Below are 21,156 nucleotides of genomic sequence, written 5' to 3' on the forward strand. Positions count from 1 at the left end.
TATGTCTGTTATGATGCGGCTCTATGTTACGTCCAAGGCTAGGTCACATAAGGTAGTGTAGCTCTGCCTTACTCTATGGGATACACACACTTGAAGCTTTCAGCTGTCATGTAAGCAATTTGACAGCCCTGAGGCTGCCATGCTGTGAGGAAGCTCAAAGTAGCCCATTCAGAGACCACATGGATAGGCCCTAAGGCTTCCCGAAGAGAGAGAGGCCCAGCTAGCCCCCAGGCACTCTGTCCCCCAGTGGTCCACTCCACAGTAGAGACCCCCAAGTTAGAAGAACCTAGCCAAGCTCTTTCCAAATTCCAGACCCACAGATCTACTAGAGATAATACAATGATGGCTGTTCTTCCAAACTACTAAATTTTGGAGAGCTTGTTTTGTAGTATAGTAACTGGGACCTGGGCCACGTGTCCTACCACAGGGTTTTGCACATGCTTTCCCTCCTACTTGGAACACTTGTACTGCTTTTGCCTAGTTACCACCAACGTGTCTCTTCAGACCTTTGCTAAAGCTACAGTGCTTCAGGATGCTCCATCCTTAAACCCTGAAACCAGGGTTTCATAACGCCCTCATAACACCAGGTACCTTTACTTCCTATACTTACCACAGTTGTATTTGGAGATTCTTTCACTGTCTTTCTGACAGGTCTTCAGCTCCATAGACCAGCATTCAGTCCATGCAGTTGCACAGTAAGCCAGGCGTTGCAAACTCAGATATCAACAGGTACAGGAAAGTAACATAAATGAGAGATGCGGGCAGGGTGGGGACTGTGGTGAAATATAAGTACCCATCTCTAGGGCACAGCTGCCACTCAGCAGGCTCTGTGCAGCCTAATCTGCCTCATTTTTTAAAAATTTATTTTATTTTATTTTTTTTGGCTGCATTGGGTCTTCGTTGCTATGTGCGGGCTTTCTCTAGTTGTGGCTCGAGGGCTTCTCATTGCAGTGGCTTCTCTTGTTGCGGAGCACGGGCTCTAGGCGCGTGGGCTTCAGTAGTTGTGGCACGCGGGCTCAGTAGTTGTGGCTCACGGGCTTAGTTGCTCCACGGCATGTGGGATCTTCCTGGAACAGGGCTCGAACCTGTGTCTCCTGCATTAGCAGGCAGATTCTTAACCACTGCGCTACCAGGGAAGTCCCTGCCTCATTTTTAAGGAGATGACACAAACCCAGATTATTATGTGTGTGTTAAAGTGATAGCAACTAATTAAAACTAAAAACCCAGAAGAAAGAAAAGGAGAGAAAAGAAAAACAACAACCACCTGAAGATTTAATACTCCTTGTTTTCTGAGAACAACTCTGAACTCTCACTTTGTGTAACCAAGAAATTGTATTTAACTGAGGCATAGGTTAGCTGTGGGCTGGCTGGGGTTCAGGAGTGGGTCACTTGGATTTGTTTTTCTCTATTTGTACCTAAAGACCATCAGTCAAAATCTATTCCAAGGGCCAGAATGCTTCTAGACTCTTGCTTAATAATAAAATAATAATTATTATTTTTTAGGAATTATTTTTCTTTAGGAAGCAGATGGAAGTAAGATATTGTGACCATTAAGTTACACTAAATCCTGTGTGTTCCTTGCCAGAAGATAAATTATATGTGTTTGTAATAAGGAATGGAACATGCAAAGCTCATAAAAACCCTGTGAGAAGTTGATTTTTATCTAAAGATTATGCTTCTTGTTAGTTAATGTGTCTGTTAAAAAACAGAAAAAGAAATGAGCTATCAAGCCATGAGAAGGCATGGAGGCAGGAGTTCCCTGGCGGTCCAGTGGTTAGGACTCAGCGCTCTCACTGCCATGGCCTGGGTTCAATCCCTGGTCGATGAACTGAGATCCCACAAACTGCGTTGCGGCCAAAAAAAAAAAAAAAAAAAAAAGAAGAGAAAAGACATGAAGGACACATATATGCAATGCATATTACTAAGTGAAACAAGTCAATCTGCCTGATTCCAACTACATGACATTCTGGGAAAGGCAAAACTGCGGGACACAGTTAAAAGATCAGCGGTTACCGGGGAATGGGAGAGGGAGGGGAAGGCAGTGCTCTGAGAACAAGTGATTCCCTAGGATGATGGGTGATCAGTCACTAACAAGAGCAGGTAGGGAATTCCCTGGAGGTGCAGTGGTTAGGACTCCACGCTTCCACTGCAGGGGACACAGGTTCAATCCCTGGTCGGTGAACTATGATCCTGCGTGCTGCGAGGAGCAGCCAAAAACAAAAACCAAAAAAACCAAGAGCATGTAGTAGCCTTGGTTGCTCAGAGCAGCACACTTAGGAGTCCACTAAGGAGCGTCCTATCACTCTTTAGGTGGGGAAGTTGAGACAGGGTGTCATCGAACTCTACTGATTCTCATGACCCCTGGATAAAACAGGAAATTGTTGTTCCTGTTTAACTAAGAGGAAAACTAAGGCCCAGCTGTGTTGAGGCCCAAGTCACAGGATAAAATCCGAAGACTGGGTTAGAGAAGGAAAAGAGAGGTCTCCCCTCAATATATGGGAGAAGGGAAGAAAGTTGAGACTAGAAGTCATAGGCCCATCACTTGGGTGCCCAAGGGTGATAGTAAAATGGGTCAGAACACCCCCTTCTACCTTTAAACCTTTGAAGAGATTTTCTGATTGTGCAGGGACCTCAGCTTTGGGTTTAGGGAAACCCCTCTGTGTCTGCTCCTTTACCCAAGTGACCTATGGGATCCAGATTGCTTGGAAGTTAGAAAGAAAAAAATTCACCTTTAGCAGAGGGCTGGACAATATCTGAATGTTGCTTAGTACTGTCTTAGACGGGCACTCAATGGACAGTGAAATTCCTTTGACTGTTTTTGGTGTCCTGAAATTCAGTCTCAATGTATTTTATAAGGAGCGAAGTAAGGAGGCCTGCCTGGTCCAGAGAAGGGAGTCCTCCATGGCTGGGGCAAGGTCCCAAAGCACTGTTTGGAGTGGCCCCGTCAGCCACAACATTTCATATCATGAACTTATGCAAATTAAACTATATAGCCTTGGCAAGGAAGATTGAGGAGTTAAATTGAGAGATATTGAGAGAGAGAGAGAGAGAAACTATCTTTAAATAGTGGGGAAGCAGTCCTAGAATGAGCAAGAGAGAGCTTGCCTGGACATCTGCAGTCCCTTCACTCACTGTTCCCCGAACCTACCACAACGCGTGTATGATTCTTTGCTGAGTGTGATTCTAGAGGGTCAACACTCCCCACGCCCAAACCTCAATCTCTCATATAAGAGGGCTACAAAAAACTACTTAGTTTATCTACAACTGGGTGAAAGAAATAGCAATCTGGCACTTCTTGCCTTTTAACTCACTATAAAAGTTACTGATTTTATTGTGTTTCACCCTCACTAGAACCTAAGTTCCATGAGGGCAGGGATTTTTGTCTGATCACCACTATATTCTCAGCTCTTCGAGCAGTGCTTTGCAAGTGGCGGGCGTTTAATAAACACTTACGAAAGGAGGAATTGAGGGAAGGAGAGAAAGGAGTAACAAAGGCCGGAGAAGAGGAATAGGGAAAGGGAAAAAGGGAAGAACGAAGCGGAAGGAGAAAAGAAGGAAGCGCCAGCGTCCGCGTCTAACGGGCAGCCTGCAACTCCCAGTAGAACTACAACTCCCAGCAGGCCTCGGGGCCCAGGGCAGGCCTAGGAGGCTCAGGTGGGACCAGCGAGGGTCAGCCAGGCTCCCGGCGTGCCTTTGCGAGCGTAGGCGCCGCCGCAGGGCCCGCCGGGACTTGTAGTCCGAGCCGCGGGTGGGGCTGGGCATGGAGGCGGGTGGGGGCCGGGGGAGGGCGCAGGCCCCTCCCCCGTCACTTCCTGCCGGGCTGCGGGCGCCGGAGCGGCTCTTCAGTGTTTGTGCCGGTAGCGGCCGCGTCTGGCTCGGCTTCCCCCTTCCTCCAGCCCCCGGCCCGGCGGCGCCCGCCTCCTCCGCGGCCACTCCGCCTTTTCCCTCCCGCCGTCCCTTCCTCCTCTTCCTTCCTCCTTTCCCTCCTCGCCGTCGCCTCCGCCGCCGCCCAGGACTGCCGGCCGGGAGACGAGTTCGGGGCAGCAGCCAGGTGAGGCGGCAGGGCCAGGCCTGGCGGGGCCCGCGCGGGCGCCGCGGCCGCTGGGAGGTGGGCGGCGGGTGGGGTTTAGGCCTCGGCGGGCCCGCGCGCTCGGCCTTTTTCCCCGGGCTTCTCTCCCGCCCTCGGGGCCTTACCGGAGGAGGCGGGTTCTCCCGCGCCTCCCGCCTCGGGGCGCCCCGCGGCCTGGACCTTGGGCGTCCCTAGCTCCTCCACCCCTTGCTGGGCCCAGAAACAGGTGCCACGCCGCCTTTCCTCATTCCTCTAATTGCGCGGCGATGCCGAAGTTATTCCCGGGGCGGGGGCGGGGGCGGGGGGATCCCCGGTTCAAGTCCCTGCGGGCCGGAGCACCTAAATCTCCCCAGCCGGGCCTGTAGCGTTATAGTTACGCGCACGGCCCAGGTGTCCAGCGCGGGTGCAAATCCCAGCGCTGTCCCCTTCGGCAAGTCACTTGAAGTCTTTGTGTTTTGGTTAGAAAAAGGGGCTAATGCCGTCCCTGCCTCTGAAGGCTGTTAAGGTTCAGTGAAATGGGGCGCATAAAGCGCTTATCAGACTGCCAGACGCACAGCGTGTCCCAATAAACCGTCTGCATAATTTATTAGCATGATATTAAGGTATAACTTAATGGGTAGAGTGGACCAAAGTTGACCTACCTAGCCGTTTGGGTTTCTTTAGAGGCAGAAACGTTCAGCGTTGTGCCCACCGCCAGCGCCGGGGCATTGTTTTGGGTTGTTAACATCTGAAAGGGGCGTACGTTTAATTGGGATACTCTGTAAGTAGGCAGTCTGTAAAAGATAGTGTTGCTATTTCCACGTTCTCCGCTGAGTCAACTGCAGGATTTTCACCAGCTCCCTCCGTATGAGCAACCTGTCCATTTTCCTGCCATCATCCGCTTCTTGTTGTCTTTCCATTTCTGGGAAAGTTTCCTTGAGTTTAGCAAACCTTTCTGGAGCACTTGATGTGTGTCAGGCTCTGGAGGGGAGGGTGTACGAAGCTGGAAAAGTTGTCCTTTTTTTACCGCTGCATTTCTAACTTTTGACTTTTTCTCACGGCAGCTTTGCTTTTATTCCCTCCGTCCCCGTTGGCCGACTTTCCTTTTAAGCTCTTGCCCCACCTCCGTGTCGCAGTATTGCTTATGTGGAAGTTTTCTTCTTTTCGGGCGAAGATGTGTGCTTCAGTCTGTTCTGCCTGTGTTCTCTTGCTGTGGGGACGTTTTTAAGGTCACTCTTCTCTTCTGCTTGTAGCTTTAATTGTTTAGAGGGTGGTGGAAAAAGAGTTAGACCAGATTTTTGGTTGATTTTGGACTTTCAGGAATCAGTGTGCTTACCAAATGTATTCAGTAGATTACATTGCAGCTTGAAGTAAAAACTAAAAATACAGTGGGATTGTAGAGGGGGTAGTTTCAGTCATCCTGGTGACAGGTGGGATTTTTAAAACAGCAACTTTATTTAAAGATACTGAGTTTCTTTTAATTCTGTTCTTAGTTGTATAGGTTTACCCTTCATTAAGGAAATTCAATTTATGGAGGTTCAAATTTACAAAAGAGGAAGGAGTGTGTGTTTGCTCTACTGACTGATCCTCCTGTGTCATAGCATTGTTTTAGGTAGTAAATTTCCTTACTGAACTTAAACTCTTTTGATTTACACCCATCTCTCAGTTAACACACAGGATGCAAAGTGGCCTCCCTGTTTTTGACATTTTCCTGGAATTTTCTGACACAGTCTTACCATCAAGAAATAGTTTAAAGTCTTTGTTTGGATGACTCTAAAAACACCTAAGCAAACAGCTGTAGAAGCAGTACAAAGCATGTCTTCTGCCATATCAAAAACAGTAGTGTTAGGAAAATGATGTTTTAACATTTCAGTCAATAATCTAATTTTGAACAACTTTCTATTATGGAAAACATACAAAAGTCGAATAGTATAGAGAACCCCCCTGAACTGGTCACTCAGATTTGATAATTATTAACTCATTGCCAAGGTCAATCTTGTTTCATGTAGTACTCCCTCCCCCAAACTGAGTTATTTTGACATAAATCCTGAATATCATATAATTTTACCAGATTGCCCCAGACTCTTAATCTGTCACAAAATTTACTTTTAGTGGAATCATAGTTCTCATTTTGTTTGGTTTGTTGGGCTTCTTATCTCTGTTTATGCATAATTGCAGCAGAAAAAAAATCCTTATCCCCCTCAAAGTCATATCCAGGATGCTGCCTTGCTTCTTTGTGTACAAGAGCAACAATTTTTGAGCTATTAATGACTATAATTGAGGAGCAATCAGAAATACAGATATCCCTAATTCTGTTTTGGTGGAGGCCTACCTATGAAACCACTTTTGATGGAGAATAACTTTGTGTTAAAATACAGTTAATAATTCATAATGAAACTTGCAAAGTTTCTTTACAGTAGTTGTGTAAGTATACTGCTGTCCCCTTAGGTTAAGAATTAAGCAAAAGATATTTGATTTCAAAACTGTTGTAGAATTATTTTCTAAAGACCCCCCCCCAGTCTGCTGTATTTACAAACCAATTTTGTAAATATGAATGAATTCACAGCATAAATGTTCATATTTTTCTTTCTCATCTAAAAAGAGATCTCTCCTAGAATGGAAGTTGACAGGAATATTATGTTTGTCATTGTTACTTTTGAAATTTCTTGTCATGAACAGTTTTCAACTTGTAGACCTGTAATGTCATTATTTCATTTGTGTAGGTTTACTTTTGAGCTTGATCAGTTACAGTTAATTTATGTTTTAGTTATTACAACTTGGGAGATGAGGAGGGATGTGGATACCTCTTAACATTAGGGGGAAAAAAAACCCCCAACCAATTTGGCATCTAAGAAAGGACACAATATGTACTTTATTTTAAAAAATGCTCAGTGCTTCCCAGTAGGCTTTCAGTAAAACTTTTAAGTATTTGGAATTGTTACCGTTAATATAGTTTGTTCAGACTAAAGTGCTCTCTTTTAAGATTCAGCCAGAAAGCCTATTTATATACAGATTATCTTAAGTTTAGAAATGAGCATGAGGCATGGAACTCCACCCCCCCCGCCCCCCTCCCAGTTCTTGAAGTCTAACCCATTAACGTTCTGGGTGTAATCATTAAGCATGGGGCTGCACTGTGCTTGCTTCATCCACAGCTTCTCCCCAACGACAGTGACAATGTAAGGTGGCACAGAGTGGGTCTCAGCTTATGGGACAGTTTTCTCTGATGCCCTTTTACTAGATGGAGTAAGAAAGAGTGAAATTTCACCAGCATAAAGATGGAACTTTCATGAAAAACGTATCTTTCTGTAGAATGTCATAAATCAAAATTCTAGGAGCCTTGTTTATGAACCACCAAACTGGATCATATTTGATGTCATACTTAGTGACAAAGATTTGCTCAATTTGGGGAAATATAAATTCTTCCCCCTCAGATGAGAGCTTTTGGAGTTGCTTTATTTCTCTCAGAATAGGATTTTGTGGCCTTCAAAAATGTTTAGAGAACTTTTGTTTCACTTATATATATGTATATATATTATATATGTGTGTGTTTGTTGGATTGTCATGTAAAATGTATTTTTTAGATCAAAAAAGTTTGCAGGCCACTGTAGTTAAGTTATACTGGCAAATAAAAGCACAAATTAACCTCAAAAAAATGTTTAGAGAATTTTATGACAGATTTTTGTTTCACACTAGACCTGTAACAGATTGTTTTAAATTAACTTCTTGTGACAGAGACCTTTGTGGTTAAAATGCTTCTGGTGTAATTTTCTGCATGAGCTTTTCCTTAAATGCTTGATTTTGACCAGGTTTTATTTATGCCATTCCAAAAATATAATTTGTAGGTTAGAGGTTGAACCATGAGAAGACATGTTATTTGCTATGGTTATTTTCCCGCAACATTTTGTTATGAAAAATTTCACACACATAAGAAAGTTTAAAGAATTTCAGTGCACACCTCTATGTTTACCACCTACTTTCTGCCATTATTTTACTGTATTTGCTTTATTACATGTCTATTCCATCTGTCCATCTCTTTCAATTCATTAATCCATTTTATTTTTCGATACATTTCCAAGTAAATTATAACATTAGCACACAGCATGCATATCTACCACAGTTAATTTTGTTTATTTTTTATAACTTTTTTAACATCCTTTTTTAAAATAATTAATTAATTAATTAATTTTGGGCTGCATTGGGTCTTCGTTGCTGCGCGCGGGCTTCTCATTGCAGTGGCTTCTCTTGTTGCGGAGCACAGGCTCCAGGTGCGTCTGCTTCAGTAGTTGTGGCTCGTGGGCCCTAGAGCGCAGGCCCAGCAGCCGTGGCACACGGGCTTAGCTGCTCCGCGGCACGTGTGATCCTCCCGGACCAGGGCTCGAACCCGTGTCCCCTGCATTGGCAGGCGGGTTCTTAACCACTGTGTCACCAGGGAAGCCTGCACCACAGTTAATTTTAAATTGAGACATTTCTACAAAGTATTCCTAGATCTTTAAAAGCCAAGAGCTTTGTTGACTTTTGTTTCCAATTTTACTTTGATTACAGAACTCTTTGCGGTTTATTTTATTTTTTAAATTTTATTTATTTATCTATTTATCTATTTATTTATCTATGTTTATTTATTTACCTATTTATTCATTTATTTATCTATTCATTCATTCCTTCATTCATTCATTCATTCATGCTGCATCCTGAGGCATGTGGAACTTCCCTGACTAGGGATCAAACCTGTGCCCCCTGCAGTGGAAGCACCGAGTCTTAACCACTGGACCACCAGGGGAGTCCCAGAACTCTTTGCCTTTTAAAGGAAATTGTTTAAAGAACTTTTTGCACCAAGCTGTGCTTACCTACGAATCACGTATTACGAAGTTTGAATAATGTTGATCAAATCCTTTCTTCTCACATAAGGAGATAATAAGATTATAAATATGCAGCTATGTTGATCTTAACAAATGCCACTAGATGGATGGCTTGGATATGTTTTGCTGACAGCTTAATGCTCTGAACTAAAAAACTTCACCAAAGAGAATTGTTTATTTTAATAAAATGGTAAAATGAGGAAATTACTGCAAATAGCTTATTTATTTTTTTAAATATTTACATTCCTATAGTAGTGAATAAGGTTGATGTAAAGTGATTTATGTCACCAGATAAATGGAGGTAGAAACAAATTCTCTTCAGACTTAATTATATTTTCTGGAGTAACACATGTTCAATTATTTGTTAAAGGAGTATATTCAGGGGGCTCCCTCAAAGTAATTTACTGAAAGCAAAAGTAGAAAACTCTATCCAAGAATGTATTTGCTTTCAATTAAAAATTAGTCTTCTAAATATTAAATCTGTAGCCCATCTGCTTCTGTTTAATCTGGAGTCTAATTTGGAAAAATGTGATGATCTTGTGAGTTTATAACAGTAATGGAAGCAAAACAGATAATTGTATTATTATAGTAGAGAGGTCATAATTGTCCTAGAGGCTTTTTGAAATGTCTGCTGGACTACAAAGTCTAAGAAAATCTATTTAAGTGCCCTGGAGTCTTTTCCCAAAATGAAAATGGTTGTTCATCAGATTGTCTCTATATTTGAAGTAGCGTTAGAACTGATTGCCCAGTGAGTGTGGGTTGATTTTAGTCAGCATGTCCTCTATTCCCATTTAAAATGTTTTTTTTACAAGTGGTGTGTAACTATAAGTTCGTATTTGTAGATGTTTATGTGACTGAGGACAGGATCAGTGAATCTGCTGGATAATAATATTTGCTACTATTTATTAAACTCTTACCATGTGCCAGGTTAGGATTACAGGGTGAGTGTTATTTGATGGAGCAAAGGAATCTGAAAGGTCAGATTGAATTTATCTAATAATGTAAAAGCTGCTGTTCACTGAGCTCTTCCTTTGTGCCAGAGGTTGAAGTGGACGCTTTGCGTTGTGTTTCTGTTACTCCCCAACGTCTTTGCAAAGGAAGGGTCGTAATAGCTGAGGTGCTGAGGCCCATCTGGGAGGCCAAGTAACTGGAGTGGGGTCCTGAGCTCTTTCCACTGAAGCACAACGCGTCTCTAATTATTCTCAGGTGCTTTTTGTTTAGAGTAATTTATTCTGCGTGTCACCAGTGCTTTCTCCCCAGTTCTCCCACCCACCACAGTTAGGATGAATTTTGTTCACTAGGACTTCAGACCAATTTGGAAAAAAGTCTGACTCAGTAGTACTCAGTCTTTTAAATGAATGCTGTTCATCATTTCCTTGAAATAGTTTGAAGATTTTCAGTTTCCTTTTGTTTGTTGTGACAGATTACTATAGTCAAATTAAACTAAAACTTTTAAGCTGTTTCAGAGGTTGGGGGTGGGGCTTAGAGGTAAATGGGGATGATGATGTTTCATTAGCCTTTGTGTTGAAGGATGCTCTCCCCTAAATTATTGCTATAATCCTTCATGAAGTTTATTGAAAATGATTTATTAACTGTAGACAAGGTTGTTGCCAAGAAAATCAGTATTTTTTTTAATATATAAATTTATTTATTTATTTAATTTATTTGGCTGCGTTGGGTGTTTGTTGCTGCGCGCAAGCTTCCTCTAGTTGCGGCGAGTGGGGGCTACTCTTCGTTGCAGTGCGTGGGCTTATTGCGGTGGTTTCTCTTCTTGCGGAGCACGGGCTCTAGGCGTGCAGGCTCAGTAGTTGTGGCTCACGGGCTCTAGAGCGCAGGCTCAGTAGTTGTGGCGCACCGGCTTAGTTGCTCCGCGGCATGTGGGATCTTCCCGGACCAGAGCTCGAACCCATGTCCCCTGCATTGGCAGGTGGATTCTTAGCCATTGCGCCACCAGGGAAGTCTGAAAATTAGTCTCTTTAGAATCATATTATTCTGCTTTACTGGAAATGAGTTAACTAAGCCTCTAATTAACTTTATAGGGTTGTTGCCCTCTTTGCTTCCCAGCCATTTTTTAAAATTTTTATTTATTTATTTTTGGCTGCGTTGGGTCTTTGTTGCTGTGCGCCGGCTTTCTCTAGTTGTGTCAGGAGGGGGCTACTCTTCATTGCGGTGCATGGGCTTCTCATTGTGGTGGCTCTAGGCACGCGGGCTTCAGTAGTTGCGGCACGTGGGCTCTGGGGTGCGTGGGCTTAGTTGCTCTGCGGCACGTGGGATCTTCCCCGACCAGGGATCAAACCTGTGTCCCTTGCATTGGCAGGCGGATTCTTAACCACTGCGCCACCAGAGCAACCCTTATGGTTAGTCTTAAAAGGCTAGATCACTGAAATTAAATGTGCCTTTGGATTTGGGGTTATGAGTTTGGATTTGGTATATGAGTTTCCATTCTGTGTTTAACCTCAACCAAGGCATAAGTGTGTCTCATTAATCATGAAAAGGTGTTGGAAATGTGTCTTTTCTGGGAATGAAATGAGCAGATAATGCTTCTTAAGATGTTACTATATTAGCTCCTCTCAGGCATGAGCTTTATGATCTACCTAGATCTTGTCTGATTCTCGCACATTTTTGCTCTTTTGAAGTCCATGCTTTCTATAGATTAAAATTAACTAAGACATGAATTTTCTACCCTTGCAGATTCCATCCTGATACGAATAGGATCATTGTCTGCCAGTGCCATTGTGATTTGGTACAAAATGCAAGGCAGTCCTTTCCTCTGTTAGTAGATAATTTATATGTAATGATAAGTCTGATTATTCTTGGAGGCTTACGTTCTTTGTTGCACAGTTTAACCTGCTCATTGAGGCTCCATGACCCTTTACCTAGATGACAGTCAAATATAGTCAGGTAAATAAGTTTCCTTTTGGTTTGTAGTAGAGTGAACCTTTACAGTCTGGAACATTTAGAGGACGACTGCCAAAGAACTATTTTCCCTGTTAACTCAGAATTTATTAAGCACCAAACATAAAAAAGAATAAAGTAAAAAAAATTTTTTGGAGGGGACGAGGTTCTTTTTAAGTTTGCTACATTTTTTTCTTTCTTAAATAGTGTGTTTTGAACATAATTTATTAATATTTTATAATATTGGTTACTGTGTACCCTAAGAAAGTGATGTTTATTAGCTAACTTTGTGGTAGTTTATAAGCATTTCACCTACATTACCAGTTCATCCACCCAAGAATAATATGATTATTGTTTGTTAATCATATGAAATTGGTGGTGGTAACCCTATTGATATATTAAAAGGTTGAAGTCTACAGAGTAACTTGCTCAGGGTAGTTCAGCTGAGCACCTGAGTTGGCACCCAAACTCAGATCCCCAGTCCAGAGTTTTCTCTACCTCACCCAAACAGCCATGTCATAGCTTGTTTGCCCTTATCCTAAATCAGTGTCTTGCAGCCAGCCAAGGGGCCTTTTATGTTCTTTTGTGTCTTCTTTAGTTATGAGGTAATGTGTATTATAAATGATGTTACTACTAATTAAAATGCCACTGTGAATTACTTATTTAAGTTTGTGTTGGAGTCACGGTTATTCCTATACAAATTTGAATTTCATGAGGACAGGGACTACATCTTATTTGTGTACTCCTCTCTCCCTAGTGCCCAGAATAGTGCCTACTGTTTAGTAGGTGTTCAGTAATTATTTGTTGAGTGAATAAAGCAATGAATTTAATTCACTCTCTTGTGTTCTAGTGTGCTTCTTGAGTGGGAAAGAAAGGGAGTTGGGCTTATCCCATAGTCTTTCTTCTCTGCTGCTGCTTGGAGTAAGTAAGTGGTATAAAGATACACTGGTAATAATCAGGATGGCTTTGGAAATGGTTGGGGATTAAAAAAAAAAGTTTGCTCATGGAAGTGTGAATGTGTATATGAATCTCAGCTGTCACCTGTGTTGTGTTGAGATGTTTGAAATCCATGGGGTTGTAGACTGCTATTTTTCTCCTCCCTCCCCCTTTTTTTCTTTGCTGTTGTTAGCAGTTGTTTCTCACTGTTGTCTGATTCTAGCACCTCCTTTTTAACATTTTATTTTTTTAACTTCAGGTTTGGGCTAGAAAACTAGATAACCAAACCTACCACAAGCATTCAGCATAGATTTAGATGAGCTTGCATTGAGGGAAGCCCGCATTGGCAGAAAGCATGGGCTCTATTAGGTGGTCTTAGACACTCGTTTGGGCTGTGCAGAGGCCTTTTCATTTTCCATTCATGGTAGTCTTTTGAATGGGTGAGATTGTGGAACAATAGGGTTCTAGATTGGAGAATTGTTAGTATAGTGTACTATTTACAGAAAGAAGTTGGGTTGTTAAAATACTGTAGAACCAGTTAAAGCTCATGATTTTATTTCTGAAATTATTTGGACAGTGAACAGCTACTTTTTATTGTTTACTAAGTCACAGTAGCAGTGTGAAATTGAAATGAGCAAAATTACTTTATGTTGTAAAAACGCAAAAAGCATCTCAAGGTAAGGAATTCTATTTGTTACTGACTACTGCCAGTTTACAGAAGGGGCGCCTCTAGATAAATGAGACCTGAGAGTTTGAGAGTTAAACTCTTACGTCATCTGAAATCCAGTTCTAAAGAATGATTATGATTTGGATTTACTAGAGATAATGTGCTTTTTCATATTTTGCAGTTTAATATAAGAATATTTATGTACAGGTTCCTTTTTGTAAATTTTCCCATGTAATTGCATTTGCATCACCAAGCATATGGTAAGGACATTTATGAATAAAATATTTAATTGGGAGTTAAAGGCTGCAAATTTAAAAATCAGGCTTGTGTGATTGGACAGTATATGATGTCCAGTTCCTTTTTTATTTATTTATTTATTTATTTTTTGGGCATGCCGTGCAGCTTGCAGGATCTTAGTTCCCCGACCAGGGATTGAACCAGAAGCAGAGAAGGCACAGAGTCCTAACCATTGGAACGCCGGGGAGTTCCCTCCAGTTCCTTTCTAAAAAATTAATTCCGAGGTATTCATAGTTCTCTTAGCAGGAAGTAATTAAAATTTAAAAAGGAAATTTTTACTGTCTCATATGTTTGTGTCTCTACAAAGCACTTTTTACCCAGTTAGCTCCCAGGCACTTGTTTCTTTTGTAGACTCTACAGTGTGCTGCTTCAAGCCATGACATCATGCTTTCAGAAACTTCCTTCCCTACTTGTAAATTTTAGGTTTCCCCAAAACTTTAGCAATATGTATCTTCATTTTCAGAAAAAGATCTACTCTAGTAAACTACTACTGTTTCTTATTTTCCAGGAGTTTCCCAACCAGGTAACCTCTCTGAACCAAAACAACATTGTTGCTGGAGTACTTGTTTTTAAGGTACGCATAATTTGGCTCTGTAATTTCAGGCCTGTTCATAATCTGTAATGTTTTTGAATTCTTCAATGATTTGTGTGGAAAATGACTTTTACTTCTGGCTATAGTATAAGAGAAACAAGAAATTTTATGCAGTTTGATTTCTTTTTACTCTTGGGATTTAATTAGAAAGTTAATAAAGGAAAAAAAAAAAAAAAAGAAAGTCAATACAGGGAAAATTGTTGGCAAGAATGTAAAACCTGCTAGCCAGCACTGCCATACACTTTAAATGTAGAGACCTGAAAATTTACCACTGAAATGTTGTTAAACATAACTCGGTCAATAGCATCTTGGTCATAGAAACTTTTGTAGTTTGCCTTTGATGTCACAGATTGCTTATGTTAAACTTGGTTTTCAAACTTGTGGAAATAATTCCACATTGTTTTCTGTTGTGAATGAAAACAAGTTCTGTTTACCACTGACTGCTTGTGATCATCTCGACCAAAAAAGTTTTACTGTAAGAGTATTGAGGATTTTACAGTCCTTTGTCAGGACACTGCAAGCATTGACACTGCTTTGTGTTCTTTAGCACTTTCCCTCTAAGGGCTGAAAGCACATGATCATACCCTATCTCTGAGGTGGTAATTAATAGACAAGTTAACCCTTGCTTTCTTTGGGAATAAGGAAATTGATGCATTAGGAATTTAGAGAAGTTATACAAAGCTCAGGGAATGGATTTGCACTCATCACACTGAATTTGTATAATGCTTTTCTTTTCAAAGAACTGAGTAGCTGTTACCAGTGCCTCAGGATTCCTTCAGTGTTTTAGCTCTCAGATTGCTACAACTGAGGCTTTGTCAAAGAGCCTATTACAGAGTGCTTTGGGGAAACTGAGGCAGCAAGCAGTGGATTGGCAAGAGTTGGGCGTATAATTGCTATCTGAGTTGGGAGTAGAACTGAAAGCCACAACTCAGAAGTTTGACGTGATTTAACATTGTTTGTTGCTACTTAGCAGCAAGGCTGGTTTCTACGTAGATGGCACATGGCTACAGACTACAATTTTTTTTCTTTGAAAGAAAAGACAGTTAAGTGTATTGAACCAAGCCCCTTCTTATTCAAGAATATGTTACACAGTATTACTCTTAACAGTCACCAGCAGATCACAAACAGGTATTCATTTTGATTTAAAAACACTTCCATTTTGGGAATTCTCTGGCGGTCCAGTGGTTAGAACTCTGCGCTTTCACTACCGAGGGTCTGGGTTCAATCCCTGCTTGGGTACCTGAGATCCCATAAGATGCACGGCATGGCCAAAAAAAAAAAAAAACCCAAACTTCCATGTTTACAAAAATAATAAGTGTTTGTGTTGAGTTACTTTTAAGACGTTCTCCTAGGGTAAGGAGGAGGGGAACTTAATGATGTTTCAAACCTAGAAAAGAAAATAAGGTTTGCAGCTTGTTAGGCTGCAGAGGTAAAAATTTTTTTTTTTTCCCTATAGTGCACAGTATGGTGTGATGGTTTTTCTATGATGAACAATTAATAATGAATTCTCTTTTAGGAAATATTTCTTTAAATGGACCACCTAATGGTTACATCTGTGTGGAAAGAAAATCCTCCATTGCCCACTTGGCATTGGGCCAAGTGTGAGGGGGGCTGCAGTCAGTCACTCGTATTGGATGCAAAGGTCTTGAACAGTCTGGGTTGTTTCCAGGCATTATCTTTGGCTCATTTTATTGTCTTGCGAGTGATTGTGCCTCATCATGGCTGTTTGTCCTGTGTCTTTCTCTTGAGCACCAAGTACGTTGTGGTCTTTTTTTTTTTTTCTTTTAAGTAATTTGGTCATATTTCTTTTCAAGAACCTTTTATTATTGTGTGATTTGATATATGGGCCTGCTGTTGGACATTATTTGCTTGACGTTGACATTGTCTTTTTGGAAATGACTATGTAGGATGATAGTGATTGCCATGTTTCTGTACTTGTGGTTGCCCTGCCTGCAGGTGTTTGGATAACATTTGGAGTCAGTGAATTGCTCTTTCCAGGGGGCAGGGGATGGTGGATGCTGGTAGGGGGAGGTGAAGGTAAGGTGGTATGGTGGTGGGGGAGTGAGTTCATTTGCAGAAAACATAACCACATTGCAGCTAGAAAGATGTATTGGACAGGGATCTTGGAAGTAAGTGTTGGATGTAAGGGAATGATGTGGGTATTTTAGGTATATTTCAAGGCTTTTATAGGAAAAGTGGTTTATTCCTTAACTTTTTGTAGTTGACAAAATTTCTCTGAGAGTGAAGCCTCTCAGAAGCTATAGAGAACAGATTAATAGACGTACAGTTGGTTGCTTAAAGAGCTCTTCTTGTGTCTTTGAGGAAAAGTTTAACAAGTAGTTTCTAGCACTTGAGAATGTACAATCTGCCATAAAAGGGTTCACATGTAGTAGATGCTTAATAAATTTTTGTTGACTAGTGAATAAATATATCCTAAAATTGCTGTTGGTACTGTTAATGTTCTGTCATGGTGAGGAACTGGAATATTCCTTTGTATCTGTGTACCCATACTATATAAGATATAATAAAGAAGAGAAAGGGAGATATTTCGTGCAATGTTTTGGCTATCTTAAAAGCTTGTCCAGAATTGGGATGACTTTCTTTTTCCCTCCCTGCCTCCTTTCCTTCCTTCCTGTTTTTTAAAAAACACATCTTGTTTGGAAACATCACTTATTACAAAGGGGAATGATGTGTTGATTGCACAAAAGTATAGATACTTCATTATGTCATGTGTAAATCCTGATAAAAATTGGGTATTAAAAATGATCTTCCCTAATTGCTGAAGTAGGTATTTCATACTGCAACAATTTAACAATCTGTTAGTTGAAAGTGATTAGGACTAAGTAGTATTGTAGGTGTTTCTGTAAACTGTTTCTAGAAGGATCTGCCTTTTTGTGTATTAAATCTCTCAGACCGTGCACTCAGTATGGCCCAGTCTTGGTAGATTCACTGCTGAGTTAGGAATATGCATTTTGTGCCTGATCACTTTTTAGCACAACATGTACAATTAAAAAAAAAATGCTTTTATAGAGGTACCCATAATTGTCATCTCACCCCTTATAATGTCGTAGTTCTTATATGTACTCCACAAATTTAGGATTTGAGAACAGGATGAAAATGTTTTCTTGAGTTGGTTTCTCAAGCTCTTCAAATAGGAAAAAACCCAGGAGATTAAAGGTTCTCGTCTGTGCTGGAGGCAGGGAAATAGCACAACACGGGCTTAACAGTCAAGGTGTTTTCAACGCTGGGGAAAACTGGAGTCTCTGTGTTTCAAACTTCTCAACCTAATTGTACTGTGTGTGAAATATTGTTCTTCTGTAAGAAGATTCTAATAAAGCATTTTAATCTCTTTTAAGTCCCTAATTTACTGATGGAAAACAATCCTTAGAGACAGGTGTAAAGGAAAAGATAAGTTTTCATTTAAGGATTTAATCTCAGTATGGAGCACTGTTGAGCTACAGGTTCTAAATTTATACAGAAGTAATATCTCTGAAATTCTGTGATTCCCCTGAATGCTTCTGTGAACTATATAGATAGCAGTAATGAAAAACTTTATTTGTTCTTTGAATTATGTGAGTAAACCATATATTTCCCCCCATTCATAGCTATGATAGCTGCCCGGCTTCTCTTAGGGGAGGAGCATCTGTTTGGGTAAAATATTAGCATCAGTGTTTTAGAGCCTTTTGAGATGAAAAGGGGGTTTTCTTTTCCTGTATGAGAATATAAGCTGCTTAATACATTAGTAAGATTTTATTTTGTGGATTCGTATTATATATGTACTAGAAATAGCATGCTTGCCCTTCTACCCACTAGGTACTAATAGGTTCTGCCATCCCCCAAATATGACAACCAAATAATGGCTCCACGTATTGTCAAATGTCTCTGGGGAGCAAAATTGCCCCCTCTTTAGAACTACTGCTTCAGATTCTCTTTTCAGGCTTAACGACACATAGAAATGTTAAATTAGTAAATGACTAAAAATGAGTACTGTTTGTTGAATTTTTATTGGTCATATTGGAAATTAAAAAATTTGTAAAATGCAGAGCCTTTTTAGGAGGGTTTAAAAATTTTTTAATTTGCCCTTCTGAGCTACTGGTTTCAACCAGTTGTTTTAAAGACATAACTCCTCCAGGTGTACCTGGGGTTAACATTTTTGGGGCAGTTTTAATTAATAACTTGTTTGTTCCCTTTCTCACCTTCTAGAAAACCTATGAATTTATGTCTGTGGCTGGAAATGCTGGCAGTGGGCCTGCTGTAGAGAACATTAGCCAAAAGAGATCCCTTTGGGCCCCACCCTTTCTAAATTTAGTTCATTCAGTCTCAGACTCTGAGAGCCACCCAGGGCAGAGTTGGGTTGCTCCTTCTGGATGCAGGTAGACTCTGGAGCAAACACTTTGCTTTTGGCTTATGTTTTGACCTGTGACCTATGGTTGGTGTTGTGAAGTTGTGAGTATACTCTTTAGAAAAATGCCCTCAAGACAGAGTTTAGAAAGAGAGGGAGAGAGTGAATAAGAGAAGGAGGGGGAAGATTAAGAGAGAAATGTTTATATTTTGGCAGCTGAATGAAATAAGAACAATGAAACAAGATCATAGCTGACTTCTGAAAGGTTCTGGACTTGTTTCTTGACACTGGCAACTTGTCTGCTAAGACCATTACTTAGATCTTCAGTACATCTCCTCTGTTATTTTGTTCTGATTTCAAAAGTAAGCAAGGGAACAACTGCAATATTGGAGAATTTTGTTGTATAAGGTAATGTTTATGCCTCTATTAACCAAAGTCATAGTTTAGCTGAGGTTTGTTTTTGTTTTTTGTCTTGTTTTGAACTTTGTAGTCCTTTTTGCTCTCAGCAAGAGAGGGTGTGCCAGGGCTCCTCCAGTAACTTAATTGCTCTGGTCATTCATCTCTTTCTAGAAGTCCAGCGTTAATTAAAAATCATTTTGAGACTTAAAAAAAAATAAAGTAACAAAAATTACTCTATAATAGAACTTCTAATTTGTTAGCTTGCTAGTTTCTGCTTTGGTTGGCTTTTTCTATTCCTTGTTGCTTACTGGTTATTTTTGAGTACTTTTGATTTGCTTAAACATTTTCAGCTTTTTGAACTATGACTATGAAAATGAGCAGAACTGTCCTTATTTTTGACTTGTGAAGAAATTTAAATGTATTTAGGATTAATGCCTTTGGAACTTACAAGATGCAATAAACAATCTCCGCTCGTAAAATCGTCAGTCTGAAACCTGTTCCTCTCTTCTTCATCTTCTCCGCTTTTGCTTTTAATGGTAGAAATACTATAGAATGTTCTTTGGCTATTCAAATAATTTCTCAGGATCATGAGCATTGATGTGGGTGCAGCAATTCTTGTTTGGGATCTGTAAGTAAATGAGACTATCTCAAACAAACCTTGTAGGAAAACAAAGAGATCTTTTACCATCATAAGGAAAAAGAAACAGGAAAAGTGAGGAATTCTTCTCTTTCTTCAGTCAATGTAAAGGAAAGCTCTAAGGTTGCCAATCTGAGCATATGGCCCTAAAATGGAAGCAGTGTTTACATTCACCTGTTAATGGTTTTACAAACGCAGTTTGCTTTCAGTTTCTTATCATTTTGAAACCAGAAACCTTTACCATATCCCATACACAATGGAAAACCTCTTCATATTTTTTAATTTGCATTTTTGAATATAAGCTATAGTTTATAATTCTTAATATTCAACAATAAATATTATCATACCATGCCAATTCTCTTTGTAAAATGAACACGCAGGGCATGTGGGTATTGTAAGTCATTTAAAAACACTTTGAGAAATTCACAAGGCTAGTGAACCTTACTGTATACCAAGGAGAGACACATTTCTAATACATCAACATAGCTACGTACTAAACAGGGCTATTATCATACTTGAGTAGGTGACACCAATTTTGACTGAATATTGGCAATTACATATCTCCTCTATAATTTATCTTTTTATTTTCTTTCCCTTACAACTTTCAGGTAGAACTTTAGACTTCATAGCACTGAATTAACCTGCACTGAAAGCTGTTTACCTGCAGTTGTTCACTTTTGTTGAAAGTGACCATGTCTCAAGTTCAAGTGCAAGTTCAGAACCCATCTGCCGCTCTCTCAGGGAGCCAAATACTGAACAAGAACCAGTCTCTTCTCTCACAGCCTTTGATGAGTATTCCTTCTACTACTAGCTCTCTGCCCTCTGAAAATGCAGGTAGACCTATTCAAAACTCTGCTTTACCCTCTGCATCTATTACATCCACCAGTGCAGCTGCAGGTAAGCGTATGACTCCAAGTGTCTTCTGTTTCAAATGTTTTCTTAGCCTGTTTTCTGATCTGATAAGTAGATTGCAGATGTAGGGAGCTCTCACACGTATTTACCTTCAAGAAGCAGAAGAAAGTATACCACCCACGCTTCTTTATCCCAGATATAGAACACACTTGGTTGTATATTGGGTTGATGGAGGCCTTTGACAGACCATTTCAAAGTGTAAGAAAGAAAATTGGAAACTAAACTATAAAGCCTTGTCTATTATAAAGCGGTAGCTGGCAGAAAGAATTGAACAGTAAATACCACTTTGGATATTCATTGTTATATGGGAAAATTCTGCTTTTATAATTATTTCCCAGAATTGATTTGTAGGTGTAAGCCTCCTTTTTGGATGTCTGTAAGATTTTTCCCAAGCAAGGGGGCAGGCAGATCTATTGGAAAGCAAAAGAGTGTGTTGGCATTTGATAATTTTATTTTGAATAAGTAAGTTTAAATTGAGATTCCAGAAGTGGCTAAGAAATCATAGTGAGGACCAATTAGAAATTGAACAAAGAAGCAGAGATTTTTAAAAAAGAAATGTTTAGAAGCATTCAAAT

At 40.3% G+C, this 21,156-nt stretch overlaps 1 protein-coding gene across 22 annotated transcripts in view; it reads left to right on the plus strand.

The window, feature by feature from the left end:
* The window catches only part of STAU1 (staufen double-stranded RNA binding protein 1), an 87,562-nt gene that overhangs the window by 25,261 nt on the left and 41,145 nt on the right, over positions 1–21,156 (plus strand). For 6 of the 22 annotated variants that reach the window (XM_082362794.1, XM_082362800.1, XM_082362807.1 and 3 more), the window contains exon 2: positions 14,208–14,273. The exons of 1 other annotated variant lie outside the window; for it this stretch is intronic. Coding sequence is in view for 7 of the 21 variants with exons in the window: in XM_082362810.1 (XP_082218936.1) it covers positions 20,362–20,566 (205 nt within the window). In the remaining 14 variants the exon portion in view is untranslated. Of the gene's footprint in view, positions 1–3,797; positions 4,052–14,207; positions 14,274–20,277; positions 20,567–21,156 lie in introns of those variants that run through there. 15 more of the 22 variants (XM_082362792.1, XM_082362811.1, XM_082362812.1 and 12 more) reach the window with 12 other exon arrangements.

This window comes from Balaenoptera borealis (assembly GCF_965194805.1).
Source record: "Balaenoptera borealis genome assembly, chromosome: 16".
Taxonomy (NCBI): domain Eukaryota; kingdom Metazoa; phylum Chordata; class Mammalia; order Artiodactyla; family Balaenopteridae; genus Balaenoptera; species Balaenoptera borealis.